Raw genomic sequence first — 27,920 nt, 5'->3', positions numbered from 1 at the left:
CCTCCTCTTGCCACGGTGAATCGCCGCCCGCGAGCTCCACCCCTGCTGCATGGCGTCTTACCAGATCTTCTTGGGGTCGACAGGGATCTTCTTCCTGCTTCCTTGCTCCAGCTCGTCAATCTCGGGCAGATTGTCGACGTCCAAATGCTCGTACACGGTACCGCTTTCCTTCAACGCATCCGTCACAACTTGCATATACCCCAGGACCTTCTCCTCCGTCAGTCTCCGTCCGACGATTTGCACCGCTATTGGGAGACCCGCCATCTTCACACTGTCGTAGTACTTGTACGCGCCCTTCTCAACCCCATTCGCTGGCCTGAATCCTTTGGGCAGAGCATCCTTTTCTTTGTCCACCTTTGCCACGGGAATGATACCCGCGGTGTAGTCCAAAAGATTCCACAAAAACGTGTACCCACAGCTGCTCACCGCCTCCTTCATGCACCCGTGCGGCAGGGCCGGGGTGGCGTTTCCGGGACACAGGATGAAATCAAACTGCTGCGCGGGTTGATTGAGCCAGTCGAACCACGTCGCCCTGTAAGCTTCGCGCTTGGCAACCCACTGCCACTGCTCGAAAGCGCTCAGGGGGTGGAAGTAGCGGAGAATGGACGCCCACACCGAGTCACGCCGGACATAGCGCGTGAAGAGGTACCACAGGTATTTAAGAGGTCGAGGCAGGGACATGTAGAAATTGATCTGCGCCGCACCCGGGTCGTTAGACTCGCCCGTCCGAAAGAACGATCGGAAGGTCTTGCCACCGTCGGCGCAGAGGAGCACGCTGGCGATCTGTAGACCGATAGCGGGGGTCGCAGTCGGGGGGTATGAGGAGACTGGGATTTCAACCACTTGGTGGCCAGCGGAGCGGAGCGCCGAGGCGGTCATGTTCAGCCCGCGAGCAATCGCTGGGGCGGGAGCGCAAACGCCATCGGTGGTCATCAGGCCAATGCGCAGCGGTTTCTTTTCCAGCACCTCGTCGTAGACCTCTTGTCGCCACGGGATGGGGTGCACCGTGTAGTCCACTTCCCAGGGATTCATGCCGATGAATGCCCGCGTGAAGTAGGTCAAATCGTCCAGTGTCCTGGCCATGGGAGAGAAGACACTGGGCACCCCTTCCTGGCCCGGCATGGAGGTATTCATCCCGACCTTGGGCCATCTGCCCGTCGAACAGCGTAGAGAATTGATGCCCGACCACGCCGCCGGGGCACGCACCGAGCCCGCGACGTCGGAACCAATACCAATCCTGGATCCGTTCAATGCCAAAAGAGCACCTTCGCCGCCGGTACTGCCACCAGGCGAGTAATTGGGGTTGTGCGGGTTCTTGCACACGCCCCACAGGTCGTTGGTGCTCTCGAAGCTCAGCAGCGTGATAGGCAGGGCGGTTTTGGCGTGGGGTATCGCTCCGGCTCTTTTCAGAAGCTTGACCATGACGCCGTCCTCGCTGTAGGGTTTGAAGACATTGCGGGAGTAGCCCACACTGACGTCGAAGCCGCCGACGGCGATCGAGTCCTTGAGGGACACGGGGATGCCGGCGAGGGGGCCTTTGAGATTCACATCCTGCTGTTCATTGCGCGCCCACGACTCGGCCTCGGGCAGGAGGACCTCGGTGACACAGTTGGTGCGCTGGTGCGCGACCGTCGTAGTCTTGCCGTAGGTGCGGAGGATGTCGATGGGCGAGAGGGTGCCATCGTGCACGTCGCGGACCAGCTGGGCGATCGGGGCGTTGAGGATGGACCGCTGCTGCGCCGTGAGCGGGCCCTTGTAGGGATCGGGGAGCGAGTCGAACCGAGCGTCACGCTGGCGCTGCTTTATGACGCTATCCGAAGGAAAGAGAGGTCAGTCAGTATTGCAGACGCAGCAAACAGAGAGAGAGAGAGACAGTGAGAGACAGGGCACCACTGGTGAGAGGAGGGAGGAGATGAAATTGGCTCACTGACCAGGCTCGGCGATGCTCGAAGTAATCAAATGGCGGATACATTGCGACGGTTCACATGGTTACACCGAGGGGAGGAGGGGGCAAAGGGAAGATGTAGGTAGGTAGGTGTGGTGAGTACAACGAAGCAGCTTAGGAGTTGAGCGGCTTTGCGCATGCAGATGGAGGTGGAAAAAGCGGAAAGATCCTGTGGAGACCGCGGTCTATGTTCCGCACTCTAATTGGTTGGCCCGCATTGGCCTTCCTGATCAGGTCTGAGTCTCCTATTGGACGCTATGTTCTACGTATAGCCAGTATAAACAGGGCATCAAGAGAGGCTGGTATATAGTAACTTGTGGGATATTTCATAATACCAGTACCTACATAGCTAAAGTCGTAGAATACATGCGCTCCTAACATATCAGCGCTGCCCATGTTCACATCACACGTGCTTGACGCCAGCCTCCCTGTGCGCCCTGCAGCCCCACCGTTTTTGTCTGTTCCCGGCCAAGTGCTTTCCGTTACACAGCCTGAGTTGTGCATAGCGAGTGCACCATCGAGGTATTCATCACCATGGTGGGGTCGTGATGGACCCCTGCGTCCGGTTTCAGGTGAGCAAAGCCAGCATGGTCACTGCCACGCGAGCTGGCCTCAAGGTGACGGCTCTGATCCATCTGCAGGCCCAATGGAGACTCGAAGAACACCGGTCGGCTATGGTCCGGGGTCATCGTATCATAAGGGGTAAATTGAGCTTGCCACCAGTCATCGTACATCGGCGGATGGTACATCATGGGAGGGTGCACCCAGTGATGAGCCGCCTGGAATTCGTGGAAATGCTCCATAGAAGTCGACCCATATCCGACGTTGGACATTGCTCTTTGATCACCTGCTGTAAATGAGGCAGAAACAGGTGTCGGGTGGCATTTGTCCTGCTGGAAGCTCTGCAGGTCAAGTCGATTCAGGCCATTGCCGGCAGACGGATCATGGAAAGCCGCCATGGCTTGGGCATAGTGGTGTTCTGTGCCGGGATGCCAACTTGCCCGTCGTTGTTCCAAGTTGCTTGGAGCGATGTCCTTGAACTCGAACATTTGTCGCTTGTTGGCACCGAACTTCCCCTCGAAGCTTGGTCTCCGACGACGCTTAAGGCCAGCAACATTCCTCTTCACCTTGGACGATAGGTCAGTCAGAGGGGGGGCTGGAGGGGTGACCTCTCCAGTAGGGGTGGTTGGGCAGGTCACCGTCGCTGGAGCAGTGAGACCTGTGGAGCTCGTGGGAGGGTGTTCGAGTTCTCTGATTCGGTCGACAACCAGATCCAGGGACTTCATGGCGAGTTCCGCCACTCCAGAGGCCTGGCCAGCTTTGGCCAGATCCTTGAAGATCCCCAAGGTTCGCTCGACACGCTTCGAACCTATGCTCACACCCACCTCCTGGCGTATGGTCGCGATGCCTAACATAACGGCAGCGCAAAAGACTCCAAAGCACCGCGGCCAAGACGAGGCGGTCTGGGTCGACTCGAGGCTATGGATGGAGTCGAACATTTCAGTGATCAAGCGAGAACATTTCAACAGCTCCCTGTACTTGGCTCTTTTGGCCGAGGTGTGTTGATTGCGCATCGACCGCAGCATCTGACAATGCAGTACCATCAGCATCAACTGGACGTCGATGTGGTGTTGAATAATGGGAATGGATAATGATGTTTCGGATGAGCTGTTTTGAGGTATGGGTGGCAGCTTCGACTGCAATTGATATAGTTGAGTTAGGTCTGCTTCTAACATGGTCTCCCGCTCGTGGGAAGACAACTTGGACGGATCATTCCTGCCACGGTTGAAGCGATCCAACACTTCAATCATGTACTGTGAGAATTCATAGATGTTCTGCTGTAGGTCCTGTTCTTCTTGCCGAGGGCTGGTTGGAGATGGCTTGGGAATGCCATGGAAAGGGGCAATAAAGGGACAACGACCCAAGAGAAAGCTGATCTGGACATCGAGCTCCACAAGGAGCCAGCACAGGTGACGGCCAGGTTGTGAATCTGTTTCAGCTTCCACGGGGGTGAGGCTTCCTTCTACGTCCACTGCAAAGATTAGGTCAATATGCCAGTTCGAAGGTGAAGCATTTCTAGACTTACAGCCAAGGATTTCGGCATCACGGACAAGGCTCGGGAAGGCGGCCCAGGCCTGCATCGCCCGTCCGGCAACAAGTAGCTCCCGTACAGTCCTGTATTTCATATAGAGTGGCTGAAGACGAGGCGGAAATTCGACTTCGGAGTCGTCGCCTAGTTCTCCCGTGTGGGCATAGTCCATCGTCGTTTCATCTTCGGTGGCATGATTTTCCAGGTTGAAGACTTGCATAGGTTGGATCGAGTCCAGGATCTCCCGAAATCGTCCATTGGTTGGAAGAAGGGACTTGAACTGGAGAGTTAGTTAGCATGCTGACGTCGAGAGATTCGAGCGCTCTGAATACCTCGTCGATACTCCTTGATAGTGACAGAGTTCCACAAAAGTTCTGCTGCGGAGTTGCAAACCCGCGGCCTCCTTCGACGGCACCCATTTTATCGGACCCTTGTTTGGCGCCACGGCAGGCGCCGAACGCCTCTCCGTGGCTGTGCTCCGTGTCATGTACTTGCTTGGGCTAGTTTTATCATCAGCATTTATTTCATAGGACCATGTGTTGCCGTACGGGACTGACTTGGTTCCTGGGAAACGAAGTAAGGTAGAAGCATTCGGGCTTGTCACGCTTCTTCTGACAGGTTGTACAGGGCATGCCTCCGGAGCACTGTGGCATCTGTTAGCGGCTAGTCTGTCACACTTCCAAGGGCCTGCATCGTACTCTGGATTTGCTGTCACGGCAGGGCTTGCAGGAGTTGGCCCGCCGCTTGCTGAATACTGATGGCTGAGGGAGGCCGAGGGCCTGTACAAACACCGTTGGAGTGTTGGGAATGCCGGTCAACATCATGATTTATGATGCCAGTGCCTGGCCATCTACCAGATCAAACAGCGGTGAGAAAGAGTCGATGAGGTTGTCCCTTGATCTGTCTGGCGGGCAGCGCAGTAATAATCAAGCAAAATTCGTGGTTTCCGAATATCAAGTGGTCCCGATAGTAGCGACCCGCAACGGGTGGACACTCTTTTCAGTCTGAATGCTTAAAAGATTGAGACGTCTGAAGGATATATCGTGGCATTAGCGACAGCAACGCTCACTGGGGGTATCCGAACGTCGAGGGTGATAATCAGAGAATCCGATCTTTTGTAAGAACACCACAGGGTCCAGGAACAGGTATAATATGGGAATCAGGGACCTCAGAGGGGACTGTCGATCCCGCTTCGACCAACTTTGCCATAAACGCAAATACAAAAATGCGTGAAGGAGGGTGGAATGGTGGAGAGTCCCAACCGGGGTTGGATGCTACAGTTCGGAGTTCCCAGGATGTTTGCTCCAGACTTGTGCGCCAATCAGTCGAAGCATCCAACTGCAGTAACTCCCGGGGTGGATGGCAGCAAGCACTGGTGAGGAGTCGAGAGAGGGACGACATTGGACTTGGAGGTGTTGGAGGGTGTGTTAGGTTATCCATGTCCCAATAGCGTGCAGCCGTCCACTATCCCAAATCGAAACCACTGCTGCATGTATCAATTCCACATGCAGCCATAGCCCACTCAGGGGTGCAGGCCTAGCGAGATGGGAGTTGACGAAAGGCAAAAAAAGCTTGCATTGGGAAGACTTAGCGAGGGCCCAGAGACTCGACGGTTGTCGTCGTGCTCGCCAACGCTGCTAGGCGGAGAGTCTGTCCATTTTCCTGCATCTGCTCGGCCCAATGTCGCTGACCAAGGGCCGCGGACAAAGATAGGTGAACATTGATTGGCCGCAGGTCCTCGGAAAGACAGTCCGAAGGCTGCTGGTTAGGGCATTAGTAGTGCGTGGAAATGGGCAGAAATTGGCAGGCAACAAGGTGAGATCCCTGTATCTCGTGGGAAGTTCGCCTACAACTCTCACGGCATTTTCCTCCGAGCCTCACCACGCAACGATTGCTCCAGTGTGCTTTTAGTGCTTTCTTCACTCTTCACTCTTCAAGGGGGGAGACATCACGAAGATGACCCACTCCAGAAGAATGAGACATGGAGAGGCCATAGTGGGCAAACTCTGACAAGAGCGCTCGGACGGCAACACAGGGATGAGGGCATGGATTCGGGCCGTACGTGGTGCCCTGCACTACCAAGACTCTGTGTGGGAAGCTGGTGTTAGTGGGATGAGAGCCACCGTGGTCGCCTAGAGTAGACATGCAATGACAACAGTATGGGCCCGATAGACGAGAGATGAGAAACCCAGATCTTGTCTCGCCAGAGCGAGAGAGTGGTGGGCTCTTGGATCGATCCTTTCGACTCGACAGACTAGGGTTTGGTGGTGGCTAATGGCCGTGGTCGCCGAATAGCTCTGGTGTGTCGACTGATTGGTGGAAGGAGAGTTTTCCGTCACCATCGGCCAGCTCCATTCTTGTGCATAAGTCCCTTTCGTAGCTGAGGAGGAGGAGGGAATAGGCATTGGTGCGTAGGCCCAAGTTGCCGTTTGCCGGCGGCTCGTGCGGCTTGCATACTGTAGGCTATACTAACCGTGACGATTTCGCCATCCTGGAGAAAGCGACAAGATGAACCGATCAGGAGGTCTGCTTAGCTCGATCGAGCTGTGGCAATGTCTCCAAAGTCCTCCGAGCCGTGCCGTATGCCCAGCAACCCCCGTGCTTGGTGCTGAGGGGCATTGTACAAGTAGGGAAGAGTTTATCTCAAAATGTATCTCGAAATCCTTGATTTTGCTTTCGACCCACGACCCGCAACCCCTTTGAGGCCACCTGAGCTGAAGGAGTGTCCAGGAGAGGACATGGCTAGTGAGGCAGGACGGCGAAGTAACTTTTTGAGTGCTCCATCAAGGCCGGAGTACCCCGCGTATGGAATGGTCCAGGAGGCCCTGTTTGCCACTTATTCCTGAAATCTGGCTGTGTTTTTCTTTGGCATGCGATGCTGGGAGTCGAGACCGGCTTTGCCGGAGAGCCTCTGGCGCATCTAGACATGGACGGAGTTTTGGTCGTCGACACAACATCGATCTGGGGAAGGGTCGAAAACACCAACAAGGGCACGGGCCACCTGTGCCACCCGCTGTCACTCAATGCACATCGCTCGTGTTAGGCGAGGAAGATCCCCACGGCTGATCAATAGTTTCAAGGCGAGGTCCATCCCTGGCGGTTTTGACACCGGCTTGCGGGCCCGCCTCCGCGGCCTAGGACCACAATGGCGCACGGCCAATGACAAGATAGCCTGTCCCAGGAGTTTGGGTGGATGTACGTAAATCATAAAGTACTGGTGGCGGTGGTTTAGTGAGGAGCTGGCTTGCGCCGGCCGCTCAGCCAAGATACTCGAAACTCTTATAATGCTTGACATGGGAATCGTGAAATGCCCTGGACGGGGATCAAGGCAAAGGGACTGTCGAACAGCGCTCGTCGCCGGTGCAGATAGGTCGGCAACTTCTTCCTTGGATCTTTGGGGGGGACTGGTATGCGCAGACACCATGCGACTGTCTGCTCTCGTCGTGTCTGGGAGAGATATCGTTTTCTGCACAAGCTCCTGAGGTCTGGATCCCACGACTGGCAGGCGAGCCTCTGGTCTCGTGCTCGTTTGAAGTCTGTAAGTAGCAGGAGTCCTTTTCTGCCGAGCGTGCCACACTATCGAGATGGTTGCAGCCATGCGGGCTCCGTCCTCCGGACCAATCCTGGTCTGCGTTGGCCATCCATCCCCCAGGACCGTCGACGATTGGGTCTGCTCGTACGGCAGATCTAGCTTCGAACCGGCGGGGAATATGTGATCCTTAAAATTTAAGTCTCCTGGCCTTCGCCTCATACAGAAGTCAGTTGTCCCCTTCTGGCTTCAGGCGCTGGTGCACGGACCCAGGGGCCCCGTGCTGGTGTCATGATTCATGAGAAGCCGGCAAGACATGCATGTCATTATTTTGCGAGCCGATCGAACCTTGTCCCAAGTAGGCTGTAAGTCCAGGGTCTCAGGACGTGAGGATATCAAGGTAACAGGTCGCCTGAAGGGCTCGTCTGTAAGATCCTCAACCGGCGGGGAGGAGCTTCTGTCGATCGATCGTTATTTGTCAAACCTCGCCGTGATCCGAGTGCACGAGCCCAGGTACCGTGTCTCTCGAACAGACGAGGCGGTGGAGCTTCCAAAGCTATCGGGCTAACTCACGCCTAAGCGTCCACCCTCGAAGGTTCTTGCCCATGCCTTGAGGACCTAGGGTCTGCGTCGCCCACATCTGCCCGTGTCAGGGACCGGCGACAGAGTCATGTTGAGATTGGCTTTTGTGGACGGCATCTCCACGGGTCACGCTGTCATCGCACAGGGTGGCGGCTCAGCAGTCTTAACTCACACGCAGTCGCGGGACATAGCTAAAAGGATAATCAAGTAGGTTTTGATTTCGCTTAGGAAGTCAGGGACAAAGCTCTGTCGTCGTGGTTTTAGCCTTTTGCGGCAGGTGAAGACGTTCTTTTCAGGTCCGTTTTCCACGACGAAGAGCGTTAGTAGACGTAGTACAAGATGGCTTCGCTCCTTTCGGTCTGTGGGGAAGCTGCTTTTGGCACTGTGCACATTCGTGGCAAGGTGAATATAACCGGGATGGACGACGAAAGCTGGTACAAGCTGCCTGTGGACGAAGACGGTAGACGGCACATTGAAAGACACGCCCATTGTCCAGGTTTTATCTTTGTCTTGGAGACTTCTTGCTCAAAGCTTCCAATTTCCATTGCGAAACAGTTACGTATGGATGACATTAGGGACAATGTTAATTAAATACATGCCTCAAAAATGATAGGCCTGATATATTATTTCCTTTCTACACAAAACCGGACGCCTCGCTGATCAAACTGGCAGAAAGGAGCCAAAGTGCATTTCCCCCTGTCGAGTCCAATGTGAATTTTTCCTTTTGCCTTTGGTCGGTGCTCTTCTGAACACGATCTCGGTAATAAATGCAACAAAACTGCAATGTGCCTGTTGAAGCATACCGGGTAATGGACGACCGTCTCCAATTGCCCAGTAATCTTCCATACAATATGTATTTTGCAAATAGGTCGTGAACTTCGTGATAACCTTTCCAGCCAATGGTCGACCAGTCCCTCAATAAGCCGGGTGCCCGTGAACTTCAGCAGTGCTACCTTCGAACTCAGGCGAACCCGGACTGTGGTGTATGTGGTCGCTGGCCCTATGTTGTTGCACGAAACCCATGTTGGACGGCTGGTCGTTGCGGAGATCGGCTCCATGGGTTCCCAGGGCGGATGTGGCTGACTGGCGCATCTGACTTGTATACGACGGGTGCACGGGAGTATTTTCGTCCCCGTCACGGATAACGCTCGACGTTGTTGATTCTGCCCCAGTTGAATACCTCTTGTTGCGGGCGGTCGACGGCTGGGTATTCGCGAAAGGAATGCGGCTAGTTCCTAGCGGCTGCGTCGGCGCTTTTCGGGATGTAACGTTAGCTGGACGCGCTGCAGGTAATGCAGACTCGGCCAGCCCTCTGTCCCCCGAATCGCCACCGGACTGTCTTCGTGAACTCTTGCGAGGAATAGCGGGAACTGCTGGAATGTCTGTGTCATGTGTGCGTGGGGGTTTGCCACGGGATTTCCTTGAAGCCTCCGACCCAATACGGCTGGGCAATTCAATGCCACCGACGGATTCGATCAGGGGCAACGACGGTGGTCTTTCTGGGACGTGACTCTCTGCTTCCTCCTCATCGTCAGACTCTGCAACAGAGATGTCGTCATAAACACTTTGGTTGTGGCTCTGCCTTTGAACCTTGGGTTGTGGTGGTGGTGACGAGATTCCTGCGCTGTTTCGATCAGTCTGGCTCTCTTCTATGCTGCGGACGTCGTCGTGGTAAGGCTCCGTGACCTGGCTTTCTCGGACAGGAGCGTGTGGTGGGAACAGCCCGGGAGGAGGAGCACGGGCACTCCGGACCACCTCAAATCCCTTGTTCTTCTCTTTGGTCTTGCCGCCTAGAAGATTTTTGAACCACCCGGTGGCAGTAGAGACAGGCCCGGTCGGATCAGCTGGTCCAGTCTTGAGCTTCCTAGTTCCACTGGAGAGAGCAGCACCCCGGACACCGTAGTAGAAGTCAACCTCTCTCACCGCGTAGTCGGTCTTTGTCCTCGTCAAATCATTCGTGATGTCTTCGAAGTCGTCGTTTTCCAAAGGCATAGGAGTAGAGGGACCTTCCCCAGCATCGTCCTCGACAGCTCCTTCAGTTGCCACGGCCCCCTTTGACGACACCTGAGCCAAATTTGGACGACTGTCGACTCCAGCAAGTGCATCCATTGTGTTTCTGCGCGGTGGTCGATAGTACGGGTCTTTTTGTTCCACCTGCTTCTGAATGCCGACGATCCCACCCAGGGACCCCGTACCACTAAGCCGGGCGGTAAGTCGCCTTGATCCCCTGCTGGATCTATCAGGAGTGGTGTGGCCGACAACACGACCATCGAGGTTCTGGCTGATCCGGTTGGAGTTTGCACCGCCTTCCAGGAGAACGCCTGACGTAGCCGAGACACTGCGCGACCTGGTCTTCGCCATCTGGAGCTTCTGTTGGTCGTTTTCGATGGCGTTCAGCATGGCCGCATTCGATGACATACTATGGCGCGGGTCCTGAGTAGCTCGCCGCGGCATTCGTCGAGACAGTTGTCGCATTCCAAATACCTTGTTCAACCCACCTCTAGTGGCGGCCCCTGTTGCTTCATCCCGTCCGCCCGCACCTGCAAGGCGGGCAATGACTTCGACCAAGGTCTGTACGGCATTCAGGAAGAACCCAAAGACCATGGTGCAGGCATGAATAGTGAGGATCGCGTACCCGATCCAGCCTCTCGACGAATCCTGAACGCCTAGTGCAGGCACAAAAGCTATAAAAAGAAGGATGGTGATAAGTCGGATAACGGAGAAGCAAGTGTGGTAGATGTTCATGGAGGTGGCAGACGGAAATGGCCGGAAGGCGTTAATTGTAAGAATCATAACAATCTCACAGATTGCTAGCAGCACAATTTGTGCAATTCCGGACGGCTGGACAGCCCCAATTGCGATGCCCCGGACAAGGTTGACGAGAAGAGGAATCAATGAAAAGGTGGCCGCGTCGTCGCAGTAGGTGTTATATAGAGGCCCGTAAGCAAGGACCATCAGAAAGTCGTCGAAGAGGAACGAGCGTGGTCTCGTCCGAACAAATAATAACAGCACCCAGATCAAAAATGCGACGACCAAAACCAGCGCCACCGCTGCAAGGGCAACGGAGTAGGCCGGGCCTTTCCCGGCAATCACCAACTGATAGAATGACAGCGATACCAAAGGCAGAAAGAAAAAGTTCATGACCAGCCGGACGACGTTTCCAACAGTGAACGGTCCATTTTTGGAACGCAGATCCTCTGGCGGCTCCCTCTGGATCTTTCGATAGATCCAGCGGACCGCAAATCCAACTTGAGTCAATATCGAGACGGCAGCAACGATGACCACCAGCCACACGATCATGTCGGCCCAGATATCTTTGTCTGAGGTCATGCCAACCAGTTGGCTCATTCGATCAAGACCATATTTGGTGTTCTGATGATATTCATAAATCCCGTCGACCGGGCTCTGGGTGCCATTTCCGCCAGTCACGAAACTCTCGTTGAACATGAGCGAGGACCAGGCGACGCGGCTCACTGCTGGCTGAAAGAAGCCAGGATAGTTCAAGGACAGACTGCCGGTCAGGACCACAAATTGAATGTATTGCAAACAGTCTCCAAATCCGGGAGTGACTAGGCGTAGTAAATCCTCGTCACGCCCAAAATTGCTGCTCCAATGAAACAGGTCCGCAGAGCCCCACGGACTCAGAATAGCGGCGGCGATGGTAGCGACTCCGACCACGATCAGTACCACGAGCGGTACATATCTGAGTATGGCCTTGAGAGATCCTCCCAGGTCGGGAGTAATCGTAGCGGTAACACAGCTGTAGAATTGTCCGCTGGCATCGCCCGACTGAACTCTCAACGTGGCTTCAAGTGAGGCGAAAGCGTAACTGGAGAATAAATCGTGTGCAACAGAGAAGGCGGGTAAATGGTCCAGGTCGTTTTCGTTGATGTAGAAGGCGGGAGCCAGGGGGCATTCTCCATGAACCACGGACTCACAGAACCGCGAAGGGTCTGCATTCCATGGAGTGTACCCTAAGAAATTAACACGGGTAAATAGGGTGGTGTACTTGTTGTTTGACTCGCTCAAGTCGGGGATCTTGCCAAAAGTGTCGTTTGGATTGGCCCATGACGGGTCGTCAGGAGGAGGATAGGGCTGTTCGGTGGCCTTCCCAGTAACATTCCCAAATACAGTGATGTTGAGATGATGTCGATCGGAGGTCGGAGAGCTGTTGAATACGGCAGACACGTTGTAGGGGACAAATTGTAGGATGCGCGGATCCGAATTGACAATATTGTTATCCAGACAATTGTGAAATTCGACATAGGCGGCGCGGACAGAGGACATGCAAAGGACGAGCAGGACAATAGTCATGGTGAGCGGGCTTGACCGATCCCCTCTCCAACATACCCAACGTCGATGCCGTTTCTCCTCCACTTTCAGTAAGAGGTCAGTACCCCGGTATCCATCTGGTTCAGTCAATGCCATTTCTGCGCTGTGGATCTTTGTGTCCTCCTCTTCCCAGGCAATAATTCTCCGCCTCAGCCCAACATCTGGCCCAGTCGCGCGGTGGACACGCTTCTGAGAAGAAAAAAAAAATTAGGGTTCAAGTCGTACGGACGCAGAGCGCAACTCAGATCAATTCCCTCCTCCTAATAATCGATCGCCCACGACGCGAACAAGGAAGGTGTAGTGACAGGGCACATGTAGAAGCCTGTCAATGGCGACTGTCGAAAGCGAAGTGTTCAAAACGATCGTCACCCACTTGGCGAAAGTGTCTCAGATCCGCGCGACGAGTGCTAACTAATTGCGAGGCTATGATGTCGGCATAGATGCGCAACGAGAGAAATGGCTAAAATGAAGAAACTGGCGAGGATGATGTGGGTTACAATAGAGGAGAAGACAGATCCAAATGACAGTCGTGGAAAACCTGAAGCGAACGTTGAGAAAGATTGATGGAGTTGGTGAGAAGCGCAATGCGCAGGCACCGCCGCAGCAGGAGACTAAACCCGATGAGAGACCCCTGGGCCAATGGGAAGGAGCGATTCCTCGGATGAAGACGTTTTTTTCTGTCCCTTATTGGAGATGTTGTTTGGGCAGGTCTCACCTAGGAAGATGCCGCTATGAGCTCCCTGTGGCGCCCTCCGGCCTTAACTGGGGTTTCATTTTCGCAGTCTATTTCTGGTGCACAGGCCCGAAGGGATGCAAATCAATAGGTAAAACACCTCGTCCACGACTAATACATAGTAGGGGTACTATTCCCTTTTGCTGCCACCCCAGCGTCAGGCCCCAGTCTCCGTGCTTGTTCCGAGACAACAATTACCTCGTACTAGCAGCAACCCAAGCATGTTTCGGAAAGCACGTGCTCTCTTGCTACAGGGAACGTTTGGTTTGTAAAGGGTAAGTTCTCACCACTGGCATCGTCGTCATCCTACATGGGTTTCTACCCTAGTGGTGATTCGAGATACAGTCTTCCGCTACTCGTATCTCCAACACACCAAGCGGCCACTCGCGATCCCTCCAGCATATGTATCGAGTATCATGCCAGCTATCATCCAATACCTGTAGAGGATACGCGTCTTGTTACTTCCTCTCGATTCCCATCTCGTCCCACCCGTGCGTGTTTCAAGCCGCCGTGAAATGTCCGTTCTCCGCCACCGGTGTCACTGTCCCTGACACGTGCCTCTGCCTGCAACTTCCTCTCCTTTTGGGGTTCAAGATCCTCGACACCCAGGCTGCGTTACCATCTTTCCTGTTGCATAACTGCACTGAAAAGGGCCATGTCTTTATCAGATTCGACCATTTCGCAGAGCAGCTGCGATAATTCTGACGGGGAAACTCCCCGCCATTATCATACTCGCCATGACTCTCACCCTTCCAGACACTCCGAGATGACGACGGACACAACAACTCAGCGGCCGCTGCCCAACCTCCCAACCCCGCGACTCTCCGCCTCGGGCTCTGCCTCTGCGTCGTGCTCTAGCTCAAGTTCAGGAGCTGGCCACAGTGGTCCTTTGCTGGCTACTGCTCTGCGAGACCGTCCCCCAGCCCTCCCCCTCCCGTCTGCCGAACAAACTACTGAAGAACGTAGGCGAAGCATTATCGCCTTGGATCGCAAGAGGAGGCTTACAAACCCAGCAATGTACGAGGAAAGCAGGAGAAGAACAAACATAAGTGCCTTCCACGATAGAAGGCTGAACTACGATGCTTCCTACGGGGATGGGCCTTCCTCTCTTCACACGACCCAGCGACATGCATCTTCCGATACCAACATCAACCGACCTTTTCCTGAAGTTGTAGATCTGACGAGCTCGTCCCCTCCGCCCCCTCCACCACCACGACTCCCTCCCTTGCCACCGCTGCCACAAACCCCTCAAGGCAACAGGTTGAGCAGGTCCTCCTCAGAAAGTTCACGACGATATATAGTGCCGAGGTGGCAGCCCGATTCAGAAGTCAGCGAGTGCCCTATCTGCAAAAGACAGTTTACGTGGATGTTCAGGCGACATCACTGCAGAAAGTGCGGCAGGGTGGTCTGCAACGACTGCTCACCACATCGAATCACAATTCCCCGGCAATTTATCGTCCATCCACCGGGCGTCGACGAGTTCACTTCTCCCGTGAATGCTTCAGCCCGCCGATCGGATCCGTTGGATTCTAACGGAGATGACATTGACGGTAACTCATTCCGGAGCCCGTCAGATCTCTATCCTTATAATGCCCACTCTCAACTCGACGGTGGAGAGAAAGTGCGGTTGTGCAATCCCTGTGTGCCCGATCCTCAACCTGATCCGCTGCCGAATTACCATCTCCCCCCCGATTTCTCCTCGCGTGATGCTCTGTGGAGCACTGGAGGACGGCAGACCACGATCTTGAGCCCTACAGGGAATCCTGATAGCAGGCCGAGGGGTTACTCTGCGGGAATGGGAGATTATGCAAGGAATACAATGGCGATGGTAAGCCCATTTGTTGTTGCATATAACTGAGTAAGTTACTAACTCGCTTGTTCAGACTGATCCTTTCCAGCAGCGCCATCGTGCAAACGAAGCAGGATATGGCAATCTAGAATCCACCCTCGGATGGCTTGGTTCGTATCGAGGCCAGCCGTCGCATCCCCGGTATCGTTTCCAAGTATCGCCAATTCCTACAGGCACAAGTTCCTTTCTGGGACCTTCTCCTAGGGTACGTCTCCTATTCTACTACCTTGATGCAACCATTCTAAACAGGGCAGGATTATTCACCCCATGACGGCCGAGCGACATCTCTCCGTCCGCGCCCAAGCTATCCCGAGAGTCGACACCCTCGTGATGAGTTACTCGGCATCACGTCACAGCTGCGTCGACCTCTCCCTCGATCCTTGCATAACCATAGTGATAGCCCTTCGGCGCGACCACGGCTGAACGAAGATGATATATGTCCAGTCTGTCGTCGTTTATTACCCCCCCGAGGTCTGAATGGCGACGAAACAGCCCGTGAAACACATATCATGGAATGCATCTCCTCTCGGGACCCATCCTATCACACAGAATCTAGCAATGCGGTGGCAGCTGGGGGGTCTGAGATAGGAGGTCCGATATCACAGTCGCACTCCCAAACCCCACCTCATCGATTGCAGATGCTCACCTTCACAGCAACTGAGAAGGATTGTGTGTCGCAAGAAGACGGTCAGGTCCAAGAGTGCTCCATCTGTATGGTTGAATATGATGTTGGCGATGAACTGGTCAGGTTGGAGTGCTTGTGTAAATTCCACAAGAGTTGCATTTTGGAGTGGCTGGGACGCAAGGCGGAATGCCCGGTGCATAAGCTTATCGGATGAACCCATGCACGCACTCTGTCCTTTTCGATGTCTGAGGTTTTACGATGCATGAATGATGACGGGGAATGAAAGACCTAGGACGGCGCACCTCGTTCGTGACGGATCTTGTGTTGGGTTACAGCAAGAGGGTTACTGATGGAATGAAACTCCAGTGCAGAGATGATTTTCGCGTGAATGTTTTCCAACTAGCACGGCTGGGGTTCGAAGAACTCGCGTATCGATCCGTACAATGCATGACGAATGACACTATCAGGAATGAGCGTTTCCTATAAAATAAAGGACATCCACGTCTCTTATGGAGGTCCGTGCGGAACAGAAGAGGATCCTTCGTGATCACGACAGGTGAGAATTGTGCTGAGCGGCGCCAGGAAGCTGGTTCATATTTGTAGCAAATGAGCCCTAAATTTACCATTCGGGAGAGTGAGATTTGCTATTATTATTGAAGCTTGGTGTTGGGCCACCACAAAATTGATTATTATTATTGAGTGGCTGTGCACTAGGGGGACAGGGAGGACGGGCAGCTAGGTGGTGCGTAGACGACAGCTAGGCGAAGAGGTGGGCATGGCCGTTTACATAATAATGCCTAAAGCATAGGCACCCAATGGGCAATGCCACGGCCCGGCAATCCCATTCGCGGCTCGCCGTAGCCTACAGTAGACGTGCTAGGCTCCCGCCCACCTACCGAAGCACCCACCCACCCTTCGCTCGCTCGCTCGCTCCTCTCCTCCTCCTCCTGCCCCCCTTGTCCCCCAAAGGTCGTCATGTCTGACGGAGGGCAGGAATCGCATCAAGTCTCCCAACGCCGGACCTGACTGACCACTACCTTTCACCCCAGCCCACGGAACCCGTGCAACAGGAAGCAGTCTCACGTCTCATTTGTCACTGCATGGCCATCTTCTCAAATCACCCCCTTCTCGACTGCTTGAGGGCGACGCAAATGCCTGCAGGGTGCTCTGGGAAATAAAAGAGGAAGTTGTTTCCATCGGCGCTCCGGATCCTCTCGACGGCGAGTCGCCATCAACCACCGCCGACCCGACTCGATCAACAATCACAGGCTAGTACCGCACCGCAGTATCGAGACTCGATGGCCAGCATCGACACCTTCAACCACATCGATCCAGCCTTGCGAGGCTCGAACTTGAGCAGTCCTCCCAAACCTCGCGACCCTCAGCAGCACTACCACAATCCTCCTCCTCCTGGCGCCTACTCTCCTCTGCAACCGTCTCTCCAGCCATCGCCCAATAACTCGTATCAATCCATTCACACGCCCAACTACTACCCCACCACTTCACACACGCAGGAGAGCCCTGACGATCAGAGTCCGACCGGCAATCCCCATGACCCTAATGATATTAAAAGACCGCGCGCCTGTGAGGCGTGTCGACAGCTGAAAGTGAAATGCGAGCCCGACGAAAGTCATCCCACGGGATCTTGCAAGAGATGCGCGAAAGCAAGCAGACAATGTATCGTCACGGCTCCTAGCCGGAAGAGGCAGAAGAAGACAGACAGCCGAGTTGCCGAGTTGGAAAAGAAAATTGACGCCCTCACGGCGACGTTGGCTGCACGAGGAGGAGCTGAGTCCGATGTTGCCGTTGATCCCTCCATATCCGTGTCACACCCTCCCCCCCAGGATACTCGTGTGCAGGGATATGGGGGTCAATGGCATCACCCTCCACCTCCTCCGCCGCCCGCCACCACCCACCCCCGGCACCACCATCGTCAGCGAGCGCTCGGTCTCCGCAACAAGGCGTCAAGAGGAAGATCACCACCGACTATGACTTCTTCGGCGGAGAGCTACATAAATCATCGGCGCTGTCGTACAAGCCTCCTCTAGCCCCTCCCAACACCTACCAGCCCGTTCTGGAACACACGACCAAGACTGAAGAACCAACGACGGTGGATCCCATCGAACGCGGTCTCATCGACATCACCACGGCGAGGAAATGCTTCGACCGTTACATGGCCGAAATGTGCGAGCATCTACCGATCGTCGTCTTCCCACGCGGCACCCACGCCGATGAAATCCGCAAAAACAAACCCATCTTGTTCCTCGCCGTGCTTGCGGTCGCGTCCGGCACCGTCCGACCGGATCTTCAACCTGGGCTGATTTTGGAAATCACCAGGGTCCTGGCCGATAAGGTCATCATCCGGGGAGAGAAGTCGCTGGAGCTGGTGCAAACGATTCAAGTCACGACGTGCTTCTACCAGCCTCCGGAAAAATACGAAGAGCTAAACTTTAACCAGCTGATCCATATTGCTGCCGTCATGGCTTTGGATCTGGGAATGGGTAAAAGATCGAGACGAGGTGGGGGCAGCATCTGGCGACCGTATCATGAGAACAAGAGACCATTGTCAGATCCCAATAGTGTGGAAGTGCGGCGATGCTGGCTGGGTTGCTATTACATGTGCTCCAAGTAAGTATGTCCTCAGGCTGACGTTGTGCTGGTCTGACCCTGTTGTCCACCAGTTCATCAATGTCTCTTCGACGACCGCTCCTGATCCGCTGGAGCGCATACGCCGACGAGTGTGTTGAAATTCTGATGTCTTCGGTGGACGCCCACTTTTCAGACAAGTACCTATGTCACCTCGTGCGCGGACAGCACATAGCTGAAGATATCGGATTTCAATTCTCCATGGATGACCCGGCTTCGCCGTTATCGTTGACCGACCCCCAAACGCAGTATCACCTGAAGACATTCGAGCGCCAGCTTGTTGAGTGGCAACGCGCAGCCACCAAGGAAATGATCAAGAATCCAATCATCCAACACACTGAAGGGATTCTCAATCTTTATATGCACGAAATCGCCATGCACCACAACCACAATATTGATGATTTCCGACCTCCCTACATCTCCACTCCCATCGATGGGCCTCCGGACCCGGACAACGTCACGCCAGCCCACATAGAAGCCCTCACAACCTGCATCAACTCGGCTCATTCCGCATTCGACGCGTTCTTAGCCATGGAGATTCCGGCTCTGCGGGCCCTACCGACCCTTTTCTTTGTTAGAAACTCTTACGCCGCCGTTGCGTTGATCAAGATGTATTCGGCTGTGTCTGCAAAGGGGTCCAAATTCAATAGCATTTTCAAAAACAAAGATCTGAGGGTGGAATACTATCTCGATAGAATGATCGAGGCACTCAGCAAGGCTTGCGAAGGAGGCATGTCCCGCGTTGCTCACAAGTTCACCCTGATTTTTACTATGCTCAAGAGCTGGCACATGAAGAGGATAGACTCGGTGAATAATGGAAGTGGGCCAGTTTCGAGACAGCGCACGCCGGCGAACGGGAATGTCAACGCCCGCACCACCAACATGTCGCAACCGCAACAGCCGCCAAACACATACAAAGCTGTTCCACCACAGCAGGACCCAGCAAACTTGGCATGGAATTCGCAACATCGCCCGTCCGTCGACGGGAACGTGCCGCAGCCTCACCAACAGCAGCCACGGAGCGGACTGCAGATGCTGTCCGAGGCAGCAATGGGTCCCGGGCCCGGGCCAGGCCCGGTAATGCCTCAGCCTCAACCCACACCACAGCAGCAATGGTCTCATACCATCATGAACAACCCTACCCAACCCAATATGCTACCTGGCATCAATCAAATGTCTGCCGGTTATGATCAGGCGGCACCCATGATGCCTTACATGATGCCCGGACCTGGAGGGGACATGATTCCTATGGATTTCACGAATGACGAGCTTATGGCGTTTGGATTCGGGGACGAGTTCCTCGCGATGAACTTTGGCTTCGAAACGAGTGGATGGCCACTCTAATAAGACCAAGAGGGTCCAGAAAGAGAGGGAGCGCAGCCACACCTCGGGACAGGGGCATGACGCACTCATCGTGTCTCTCTACCTTCTCCCATGAGTGATTCTTGCTTGAACGGCGTAGCTGCTCATGGCACATGAAAGGATGATACGCACTAGATGGCTCACGGCTCAGAAAATGGGAATAATCTCACGGCGAAGAGGAAAATGCACACTGCTCGCGTTCTATATTTACGGCTTTATGTTTAACTATCTTGTACAAAATTTCCTTGTTGCGATGCACGCTTCTTTTCTTGTCTCTCTCACGAGCTTTCTGAATGTGAATGGAAGATACTCATTTGGCGCTCGCAACACCACACCCGAGGCACGAGGAAAAGATCTCAAAACGGAGAAGGGCAGAGGGAGGTATTTATCATTCTTTAGTAATTACATGTCCAAAGAGTAGTATAAATCTCGGCCCCCTTTTTCCCCCCTACACTTACTCACTCACTCCGTGTCATAATGTATTGCAGTGTTGCTCTTACGTACATACAACTCCGTACGGACGGACCTTGTTTGTCTGTAAAACGTCAATCGTTTGCCCTATTGTAGACTCGGTACAAGGTGCTTGAGTTGTAAACACAAAAACCCGGAGTCTAAGTTCGCTTTTCATTCATACGTTGGAATCAGAACTGGACACTCCTTCCGGCACATTCACTGGGCCTTGAGATTAGAGAGCCGCTGGTGTGGAAAAGAAAGCCTCAATGAGTAATACGAAGGCAGCTAAGCGCTCCCCTCCCTGTCTAGCTGCGCCATACCTATCTCCCGTACGTCCAGCGATGCTGAAAGCTTGGAGTTTCCCGGCATCTTGCTCGGGGAGGATGAGGAGCAGGAGCATCTTATGCCCTTGCTGTGGTGCGACATGGCGCAATCTGCCCAGCGCGCCCTCGAGATTTTCCCGTAATCATACTCGTACATTTCGCGTGAGACAGATGGTGTTTCGATGCCGGCGATCAAGACACCAAGAAGGCTTTTACAGTCTCGTGTTGTGCGCTGCGACCGGTCCTTTAGAATGCAACGCCTTCGTCGAGCTCGGCAAAGCTCAACTCCTCCGCCAATCCCGTCCTCAACACCTTGACAATATCCTGTCCACGCACATCCTCGCCTGTAAAAGCGTCTCTCCAATCCCAGCCTCTTCCCCTTGGGTCCTCCTTATCTTTGCCCTTCGCTTTGGGCCCTTTGGCCCCTCCGACTAAAACACCACTGCCACTTGCGCTCGTCATGTCGGTGGTCATGCTCCTGCTCAGCATCTCACTCCCCATCAGCGAATAGGAGAAACCACTTCCACTGCCGCTGCTCATGGACTTTTTCAGCACGGCTCGCGGACTGGGCGGCCTTGAGCCATGGTACTCTCGGAGTGAAGCGGCCAGGCACTCCTCTGTCGCGGCGTAGACGCGCTGAGACACGGTGGAGAGATCCTCAATTGCCGCCAGTAGAGCATAGATTTGTTCAGTCGTGAATATCCTCCTCTTTAACTCGACGTTTCCTGTGCTCGCAGCGTGGGTGGACGCGAGAAGTGCAGTAGCCTCTCCCAGAAGCGTCAACAGCCCATCAACTTGGATTGCACTTTGTCTCTCTGGGTCGTACAGCCCGCCATAGATAGAATCGGCAGCAGAATTGACCGCCGCCACCAGTGCTCTCGCAGCTGCTCTTCTTCGTGCGAGAGGGCGAGGATTTGTCGTTGATCCATTGCGGGATTCTTCGTCGCGCAGAGTATAAAACCTCCGTAAACAAGCGTATCCGACGAGGGAGAATTGCAACATCTCAGCAGCCTCGGGGTCGACTTCTGCAATGTCGATGAGTGCAGTCTTGGGATTTCCCACCAGACTCCGTAATCCGTCATCCATATCGTTCTCGGGAGGGTACGCCCTTGACTGCACAAGCGAATAGCTGACCAACACATCTATCAATTGCCTTATCTTATGGCTGGCGTGACTCCTCGCATAGCACAGCAAGGCAGTACCGTACTCCTCGGTATTGTTCACGAGGTAGTCGCCGAATCTATCGGAGACCTTTCTCGCTTCATCCTGTAATCCGAGATCCGAGCAGAGATTCGTGAGTTTCTCAGTTCGATCTTGAGTAGTGACCTGGAGTTGTTCCACGAAATTGCTCACGGCGGTATGCATCGCTTCCCGGTCGTCAAGACGGGTGACAATAGATATAGAGACCTCCCAACCTTCCACCGAGGAGCCGTCAGGGAGCTGGAGAGTGGCCTTGTCGAAAATTTGTTGAGCATACGACAACAACAGGTCGTCCTTGGAAACGCCCTGCTTGGGGGCGCCATAGCTGAGGACCATGAGATCTTCTTCGTTCAATCCTGTCGGTCGAGCCTGTGTCTCGTCTTCCAGCCAGCCAGCCTTAGCACCAATTTCTGCTACGGATGAAGCAATGCATTGAGACAACGTTCGCAAAACGGCCAGGGCGCCCTGAGTACTTCCCTGGAGGATACATCCCAGGCCTACCTCGACCGGGGACATTGCGTTGATTTGGAAAGAATTCTTATCATCGGGATCCGTGACACTGAGGAAGGCATCCCTCAGCCGGCCGAGATAAGGATTGAAGTCCTCATCTTGTTTCGCCAAGTTGTTAGCCCGGCTAACGTCGAAACTCCACTGCGCAACCGCAGCAGTATCTGCAATGCCATCCCACCATATGGTCAAAGAGGTCGCCGCCTCGAGCCAGTCTTGTGATTGGGCCGCAATCTCTTCAGCACTGCCCAAAAGGATGCTGTAGAGTATTTTGAGGTTCTGATAAATAGTCCAAGGAAGAGCCGATGCCGGCTTTTGGCCCACCCGTCCAAGAAGATTCATTTCGGGCTTACGCAGGCCAAAGTTCTCGGCCTCGAAGGTAGATTCGTCTTCATCCTGGCCGGTGACCTCGTCAGTCAAATTGTCCAGTGCGGCTTCCACAGCGGTCCGAAAGACGTCCCAGTCTGGACCAGCCACATTCCAGTCGCCTGATTGAATGGCTGGGCAAGAATTGAGGAGAATTCGAGCTCGGTAGATGACGCTTTGGACTGTCTGAAGCTGAGCGCCTTTATAACCAACACCATCTGCTCCGTCGTCCACGGCCGAGGCCGCATATTTGAAATCTGCGTCGGCGAAAAGCTGCATTACCTGTTGCAGCTTGCCTCGTAGTGTTAGACTTTGGACAGCATCCCAGAAGAGCTCATGTGAAGTACAGTTGGGCCGCGCTGAGGCGACTGCTCTGTACATTTGGTCGTAAGAGACGTGGTAATTGTTAAGCCAGTCGAGAAGGACCTGCGGCGTCGGGATGACTGTGTTGTCTGTCGAGGGCGGGGCATGGCGAAGGACGAGGAGCAGCGAGGCGAGATAGTTGGCCTTAGCAAAAGCGGGAGCTGCAGGCTGAGGACCAATATCGTTGCTATCCAGCGAAGGTCGATCCGTCTCGACAAATCTTTGCCACTCCTTAATCAGACTGTAAGCATATTCGGTGATGGTTTGGAGCATGTTTGCACTGTCTTTGAGGTACTGAGATTGTTCGTCTAGTTCCCGGAGGATTTGTTCTGTCTCCAGGATCACCTCATCTGGTTCGGTGATAGACGCTGGTTGCGCCCTGGCTCCCATGTCTCTAGCGAGGTTGAGCACCACTGTCTCGTTTCCCTTGTGGGGGAGCGCAGAGAGCCTCGTTGAGTTGCGGAATGATTTGCGTGGCGCAGTGATCCTGGAGTCTCTTGTGCTCATGGTACTGAATTTCATGAGGGAGGCGGGTTGCCGGTGGTCGATGGATCGAAAGCCACGGCTCCGCTGGAATTGACTTGGTTCCTCCTCATACTCGTCTTCGTCCATGACTTGGTCTGCATCTTCTTCACCGTCATCTTCTTCCTCATCTTCATCATAGTTGACCCGCCTGGCTCTTGACGAAATCTGGGGAGGGCCATTCTTCGGTCGCGGAGGATTGTTGAAGTTCGGGGGTGACCGTGACGGGGGTGACTGTGTGGGCCTGGAGAGCTGGAGTTTGCTGACACCAGTGCCAAAGGTAGAGCTGCCGAAGATCTGAGAGGGGGGAGGAGCAACGGGAGTAGTGCTGGCCAGTTGAGGAGGGTTGGAGGAGAGAAAATTCGAGCCTCGAGGGGCGGGAGTTCTGCCGGGCGTTGAGTTGAGGCTGGACGAATAGTCCGCAGAGAATTTGTTCATGTTGACTTGAGGGAGAATATCACCGTCCCAGGATCATCTCTTATGGGAGGAGAAGTGCACGGAATGTCGCAAAGAGTGGAAGTGTGTGTTTGATTGAAAGTTGATGGATCGCGTCTGTCACGACGCGCACAACGGGTGACCGCACCAGAGAGAGGCCGCTTAGTCATTCCAGTCTATATAGACTGCGCCCCAAACTGCGACTGCGCTCGATGCACACACAATGCTGGCGATGCTGCTACAACACCTCTTCCTCAATGTTGCTTGTCTACTCGGTCCATCCGCTTCAAAAGCCGCCGCGGCTACTCTCCGTATCCTCTATCCTCTCAAACTGAGTGTCAATGAGGTCCACTGTCGCCGACTCTAGCGAGTCCACTACTCCCGTGGCAGCCAATTCCTCGCCGTCGCATTTCAAAGAATGAGTCACGGCCATCAATCAGAGACCGGCAAGCCGCGAATAACGTCCGTAACAATACCCGTCCACCTGTCCACCTACTCGTGGGATCTGCCTGACGGGACCAAGTTCGTCCAGACATTGTCCGGAAAAAGAAGGTAAGGGAAGATACCTCGGTCGAAACGCGGAGTAAACATTGATAACTCCATGTAGCGCCTTGTGATGATAGCCGCTGCATGAGATGGATGGAAGCTTCCGAAGGTGATATGGTACAAAAACCTAGCTGTCGTCCTCTTCATCTCCATTCCTCCCTTCGTTTCCTCCATCTTCTCGTCTCCACAGAAGCCCCCCTCTCAATCCAATTTTGACCGCCGACAAGATGGCTACCGACTACACCTTTCAAGGCTGGATGGGTCTCGATAAGGACTCGGCAAAGGGCAACATGGTCTGGCAGAGTTACACTCCAAAGCCCTTCGACGAGACTGACGTCGACATCAAAATTACTCATTGTGGAATTTGCGGGAGCGATTTACATACCCTGCGCTCAGGATGGGGTCCGACTCTCTACCCTGTCTGTGTGGGTCACGAGATTGTCGGAGTCGCCGTGCGTGTCGGCTCAAAGGCGGAAAATGGAATCAAAGTAGGCGATCGCGTGGGCGTGGGTGCCCAAAGCGGTTCTTGTCTTCGCCCGGACTGCGATGAATGCTCCCACGACCTAGAGAACTATTGCCAAATCAAACAGACGGGGACATACAACTCGAAATGGCCCGACGGGTCCAAATCTTATGGCGGGTATGGCGATTATTGGCGCGGCCACTCCCACTTTGTCTTCAAGATCCCCGACGGGTTGCCTAGCGATATCGCAGCACCCATGCTCTGTGGCGGAATCACTGCGTTCTCGCCATTGACACAGCATGGCGCCGGCCCTGGGAAGCGTGTGGGTATCATTGGGCTAGGCGGACTGGGTCATTTTGGAGTCATGGGCGCGAAAGCGCTGAATGTGGACAAGCTCGTCGTGATATCCCGCACCTCGTCGAAGAAGGCCGATGCAATGAAGATGGGTGCCGATGCTTTCATCGCCACCAACGAAGACAAGAACTGGGCACGCACGCACCGTCGGTCTCTGGACCTCATCGTCTCCACGGTCTCGAGCGCAAACATGCCTTTCCCGCAATACCTCCAGCTCCTCCGTGTAGGTGGCACGTATGTCCAGATCGGCGCCCCCGAGGATAACATCCCATCGTTCAATGCCTTTGCACTCCTCTCCAGGAAGATCAAAATCACGGGGTCTGGAATAGGCTCTCCCAAGGAGATCAGGGAGATGCTGGACCTGTTTGCACGGAAAAAGGTGTGGACGTGGAACAACAACTACCCGATGAAGGAGGCCAACCGAGCCATTGTGGATATGGATGCGGGCAAGGCACGGTACAGGATCGTGCTTGTGAACGAGGCGCATGCCAATGCAAGCCGACTATGACATCGTGAAGCAGAGGAACTGAGAAGCACTAGGACATTGGTGGCCACGATGATGGCCACGATGAGGGGGAATGCTTCGCATGCTTGACTTTGGCCCACATGTAGAGAGTCGAGTCGCGAACACATTCTACAGCCAAAAAGCCCAGGAAACGGACGCCGAAGTTTACAATGTGTCGGTTGATGTGTCTCATGAGCTGATCAATAGGTTCAGCGAGAGGATGACAGCTCAAGAAGCGGCCTATAGAAAGCCTGTGGTTGGTGTCCTTGTCATTCAATACCCATCAACTCAGCCAGCTCCTCCGGACTCAATGTACTCCTCCTCCTTGATGCCTTTCTCGTCTTCGCGGCGTGAACTCCATGTTTTCGTTTCGCGCCTCTGGCGCCACCAGCTGATGGCAGGTCTTGCTGGGTTGCCACAGCTTCTGCCTCTATTGCCGCGAGCTTTTCGCCTATAGTCAAGGCGGGCTGTTGTTTTTTCTTCTGTAACGCAATCAGTTCGACTTGTACAGGTGCAAGATTCGATAGACAGGAACAATGTGACCCTTACCTGCCGTGGAAGTCGGGATTCCAAACCTATCATCCCCTTCCCGAGCTCTTGACCATAGTTATCTTCGTCATCTCCCGGTTCAGGCTTGTCATCCACTGCACTATCTATACTGCCGATGCCCGAGTCTGCACTTTTCCGTGATGCCGTCCACCTTTCAGGACCAGCCTTCGGTGAGCGATTGAGACTGTTCATGTCAATCGTCTGTAATGGTCGGATTGGTTTGCCTAGATTCCCTGCCTTGCGCGCAATGGAAGCACGCCTCTTAGGCGACCGTTCCTGTGCCAACGGAGTGTCAAGGTCGAGGTCGAGCTCTGGTGACTGTCTTTTGAGGGGGCCTTTCTTGACGAGGTCGCTTTGAGCTGATGAGGAATGTCCAATGTCTTCTGGTTTGGGTTCGGGGGGTAGCTCTCCGTCTCTTGGTTGATCTTCTTCCAGCTTACTGTTCTCGTACAGTATCGACGACAATTCATCATCCGTCCCAAAGACAGGTTGCCCGTTAGGTAGCAGAGCCACACTCTTTCCGAATTCCAACTTCGACAGATCGTCCCTTGACAGCCCTTCGCTATTTTCAACCATACGTCTGCGCCAATTATCCATCATCGTTACCGCTTCCCTCCACCGATTTGCCATCTTTTCCCACCCTGCTCTCAACTTGATGATTTCTTCGTCACGGATCTCGACTTCTTCGATCGGGACGAAAGAAGGGTCTTTAAGTATTGACTGACAGTGTCCTAGAATGGCATCCATGTGTTCAGCTAGCTCGTCGCAAGAGGTCAGGTCTTCGGCTTGAGGTTGTTGCGAAGTTGATTCTCGACTGGCTTCGCGGTAATGGTCTTCTTCGTTCTCAGCATCGGCTCCCCTGTCTTCCAGTCCGGTCATGTCTCGCAAAATGCGCATCGAGTCCGTGACGATGCGTCTAAGGGACACATTTTCCGTACTCGTCTCATTGACCAATGCAGCCAGGAACTCGTTGGTTTCCTTTTCAAGGCTCCACTCGGAGCTGTTCACGTCCTGTCCGTTGCGCAGTTCTTTGCCCTTAAGCTCTGGCTCCCAGTTGATCGTATTTATTTTGATTCCACTCGAATCTTTCTTGCCACGCTGCAATCCCGCCAAAAAGGCCTTCAGCTTGTCCAGTTCCGCATCCTTCTTGCGGAGGTCGTTCAGACATTTGCCCCGCACTTGATCCAGAGTAGATTTAGTCTTCAACATCTGCTCCCTCAGCTCCTTTGCTTGATTTTCGAGCCTGCGCACGCTTGCCTTCAAGGCTCGCTCCCGCGCCTCGGTGGCAGCCGCTGATCGCGAGAGTTCAGCAGTCTTGGCCTGCAACCTTTGGAGATCGAGAACACGCTGTGCTTCGTCGGCGCGGGCCTGGCGAATATTCATGGCGAGGTCCTCTCGTTGTTCGGCCTCCTGATCACGTCGGAGAACAAGGTCGTGGACGAGGTTGATGATGCGGGACATCGTTGGATTGGTGCTGGAGCCATTACGATCTGGGACGGCAAAGTCGATGGGCTTGCCATTGGAGAGGAGTCCGCGCGCGAGTAAGAGATTGTTCAGGTATTGAGATGCCCTTTCCAGGCTGTTTGAATCCATTTCGACAATCTCAGATGGGCCAAATGTTTGTTGCGCCCTCGTTGCCCTT

At 54.2% G+C, this 27,920-nt stretch overlaps 7 protein-coding genes across 7 annotated transcripts; 2 read left to right on the top strand and 5 right to left on the bottom strand.

The window, feature by feature from the left end:
* Positions 1 to 57: 57 nt before the first annotated feature.
* AYL99_00069 (hypothetical protein) lies at positions 58 to 1,972 on the bottom strand (the record flags this gene model as incomplete). Its single annotated transcript, XM_018831585.1, has 2 exons — positions 58 to 1,810; positions 1,932 to 1,972. 2 exons carry the CDS (start codon positions 1,970 to 1,972, stop codon positions 58 to 60), a joined length of 1,794 nt encoding a protein of 597 aa, XP_018697464.1.
* Positions 1,973 to 2,427: 455 nt separating this feature from the next.
* On the bottom strand, positions 2,428 to 4,858 carry AYL99_00068 (hypothetical protein; the record flags this gene model as incomplete). The annotated part of the gene is made up of 5 exons (XM_018831584.1): positions 2,428 to 3,977; positions 4,032 to 4,314; positions 4,367 to 4,534; positions 4,592 to 4,678; positions 4,733 to 4,858. 5 exons carry the CDS (start codon positions 4,856 to 4,858, stop codon positions 2,428 to 2,430), a joined length of 2,214 nt encoding a protein of 737 aa, XP_018697463.1.
* Positions 4,859 to 9,060: 4,202 nt separating this feature from the next.
* On the bottom strand, positions 9,061 to 12,459 carry AYL99_00067 (hypothetical protein; the record flags this gene model as incomplete). The annotated part of the gene is made up of 1 exon (XM_018831583.1): positions 9,061 to 12,459. The coding sequence occupies one exon, from the start codon at positions 12,457 to 12,459 to the stop codon at positions 9,061 to 9,063; it is 3,399 nt and encodes a 1,132-aa protein (XP_018697462.1).
* Positions 12,460 to 16,982: 4,523 nt separating this feature from the next.
* Positions 16,983 to 19,674, top strand: AYL99_00066 (hypothetical protein; the record flags this gene model as incomplete). The annotated part of the gene is made up of 3 exons (XM_018831582.1): positions 16,983 to 17,535; positions 17,622 to 18,312; positions 18,366 to 19,674. The coding sequence occupies 3 exons, from the start codon at positions 16,983 to 16,985 to the stop codon at positions 19,672 to 19,674; spliced, it is 2,553 nt and encodes an 850-aa protein (XP_018697461.1).
* Positions 19,675 to 20,714: 1,040 nt separating this feature from the next.
* On the bottom strand, positions 20,715 to 23,864 carry AYL99_00065 (hypothetical protein; the record flags this gene model as incomplete). Its single annotated transcript, XM_018831581.1, has 1 exon — positions 20,715 to 23,864. One exon carries the CDS (start codon positions 23,862 to 23,864, stop codon positions 20,715 to 20,717), a length of 3,150 nt encoding a protein of 1,049 aa, XP_018697460.1.
* Positions 23,865 to 24,634: 770 nt separating this feature from the next.
* Positions 24,635 to 25,732, top strand: AYL99_00064 (hypothetical protein; the record flags this gene model as incomplete). Its single annotated transcript, XM_018831580.1, has 1 exon — positions 24,635 to 25,732. The coding sequence occupies one exon, from the start codon at positions 24,635 to 24,637 to the stop codon at positions 25,730 to 25,732; it is 1,098 nt and encodes a 365-aa protein (XP_018697459.1).
* A 266-nt stretch (positions 25,733 to 25,998) lies between these two features.
* Positions 25,999 to 27,871, bottom strand: AYL99_00063 (hypothetical protein; the record flags this gene model as incomplete). The annotated part of the gene is made up of 2 exons (XM_018831579.1): positions 25,999 to 26,211; positions 26,279 to 27,871. The coding sequence occupies 2 exons, from the start codon at positions 27,869 to 27,871 to the stop codon at positions 25,999 to 26,001; spliced, it is 1,806 nt and encodes a 601-aa protein (XP_018697458.1).
* Between the last annotated feature and the right edge of the window lie 49 nt (positions 27,872 to 27,920).

Source organism: Fonsecaea erecta (assembly GCF_001651985.1).
Source record: "Fonsecaea erecta strain CBS 125763 chromosome Unknown Scaff1, whole genome shotgun sequence".
Lineage (NCBI taxonomy): Eukaryota > Fungi > Ascomycota > Eurotiomycetes > Chaetothyriales > Herpotrichiellaceae > Fonsecaea > Fonsecaea erecta.
Note: the sequence above shows the minus strand (reverse complement) of the source record. Positions and strands in the feature narration are given on the sequence as shown.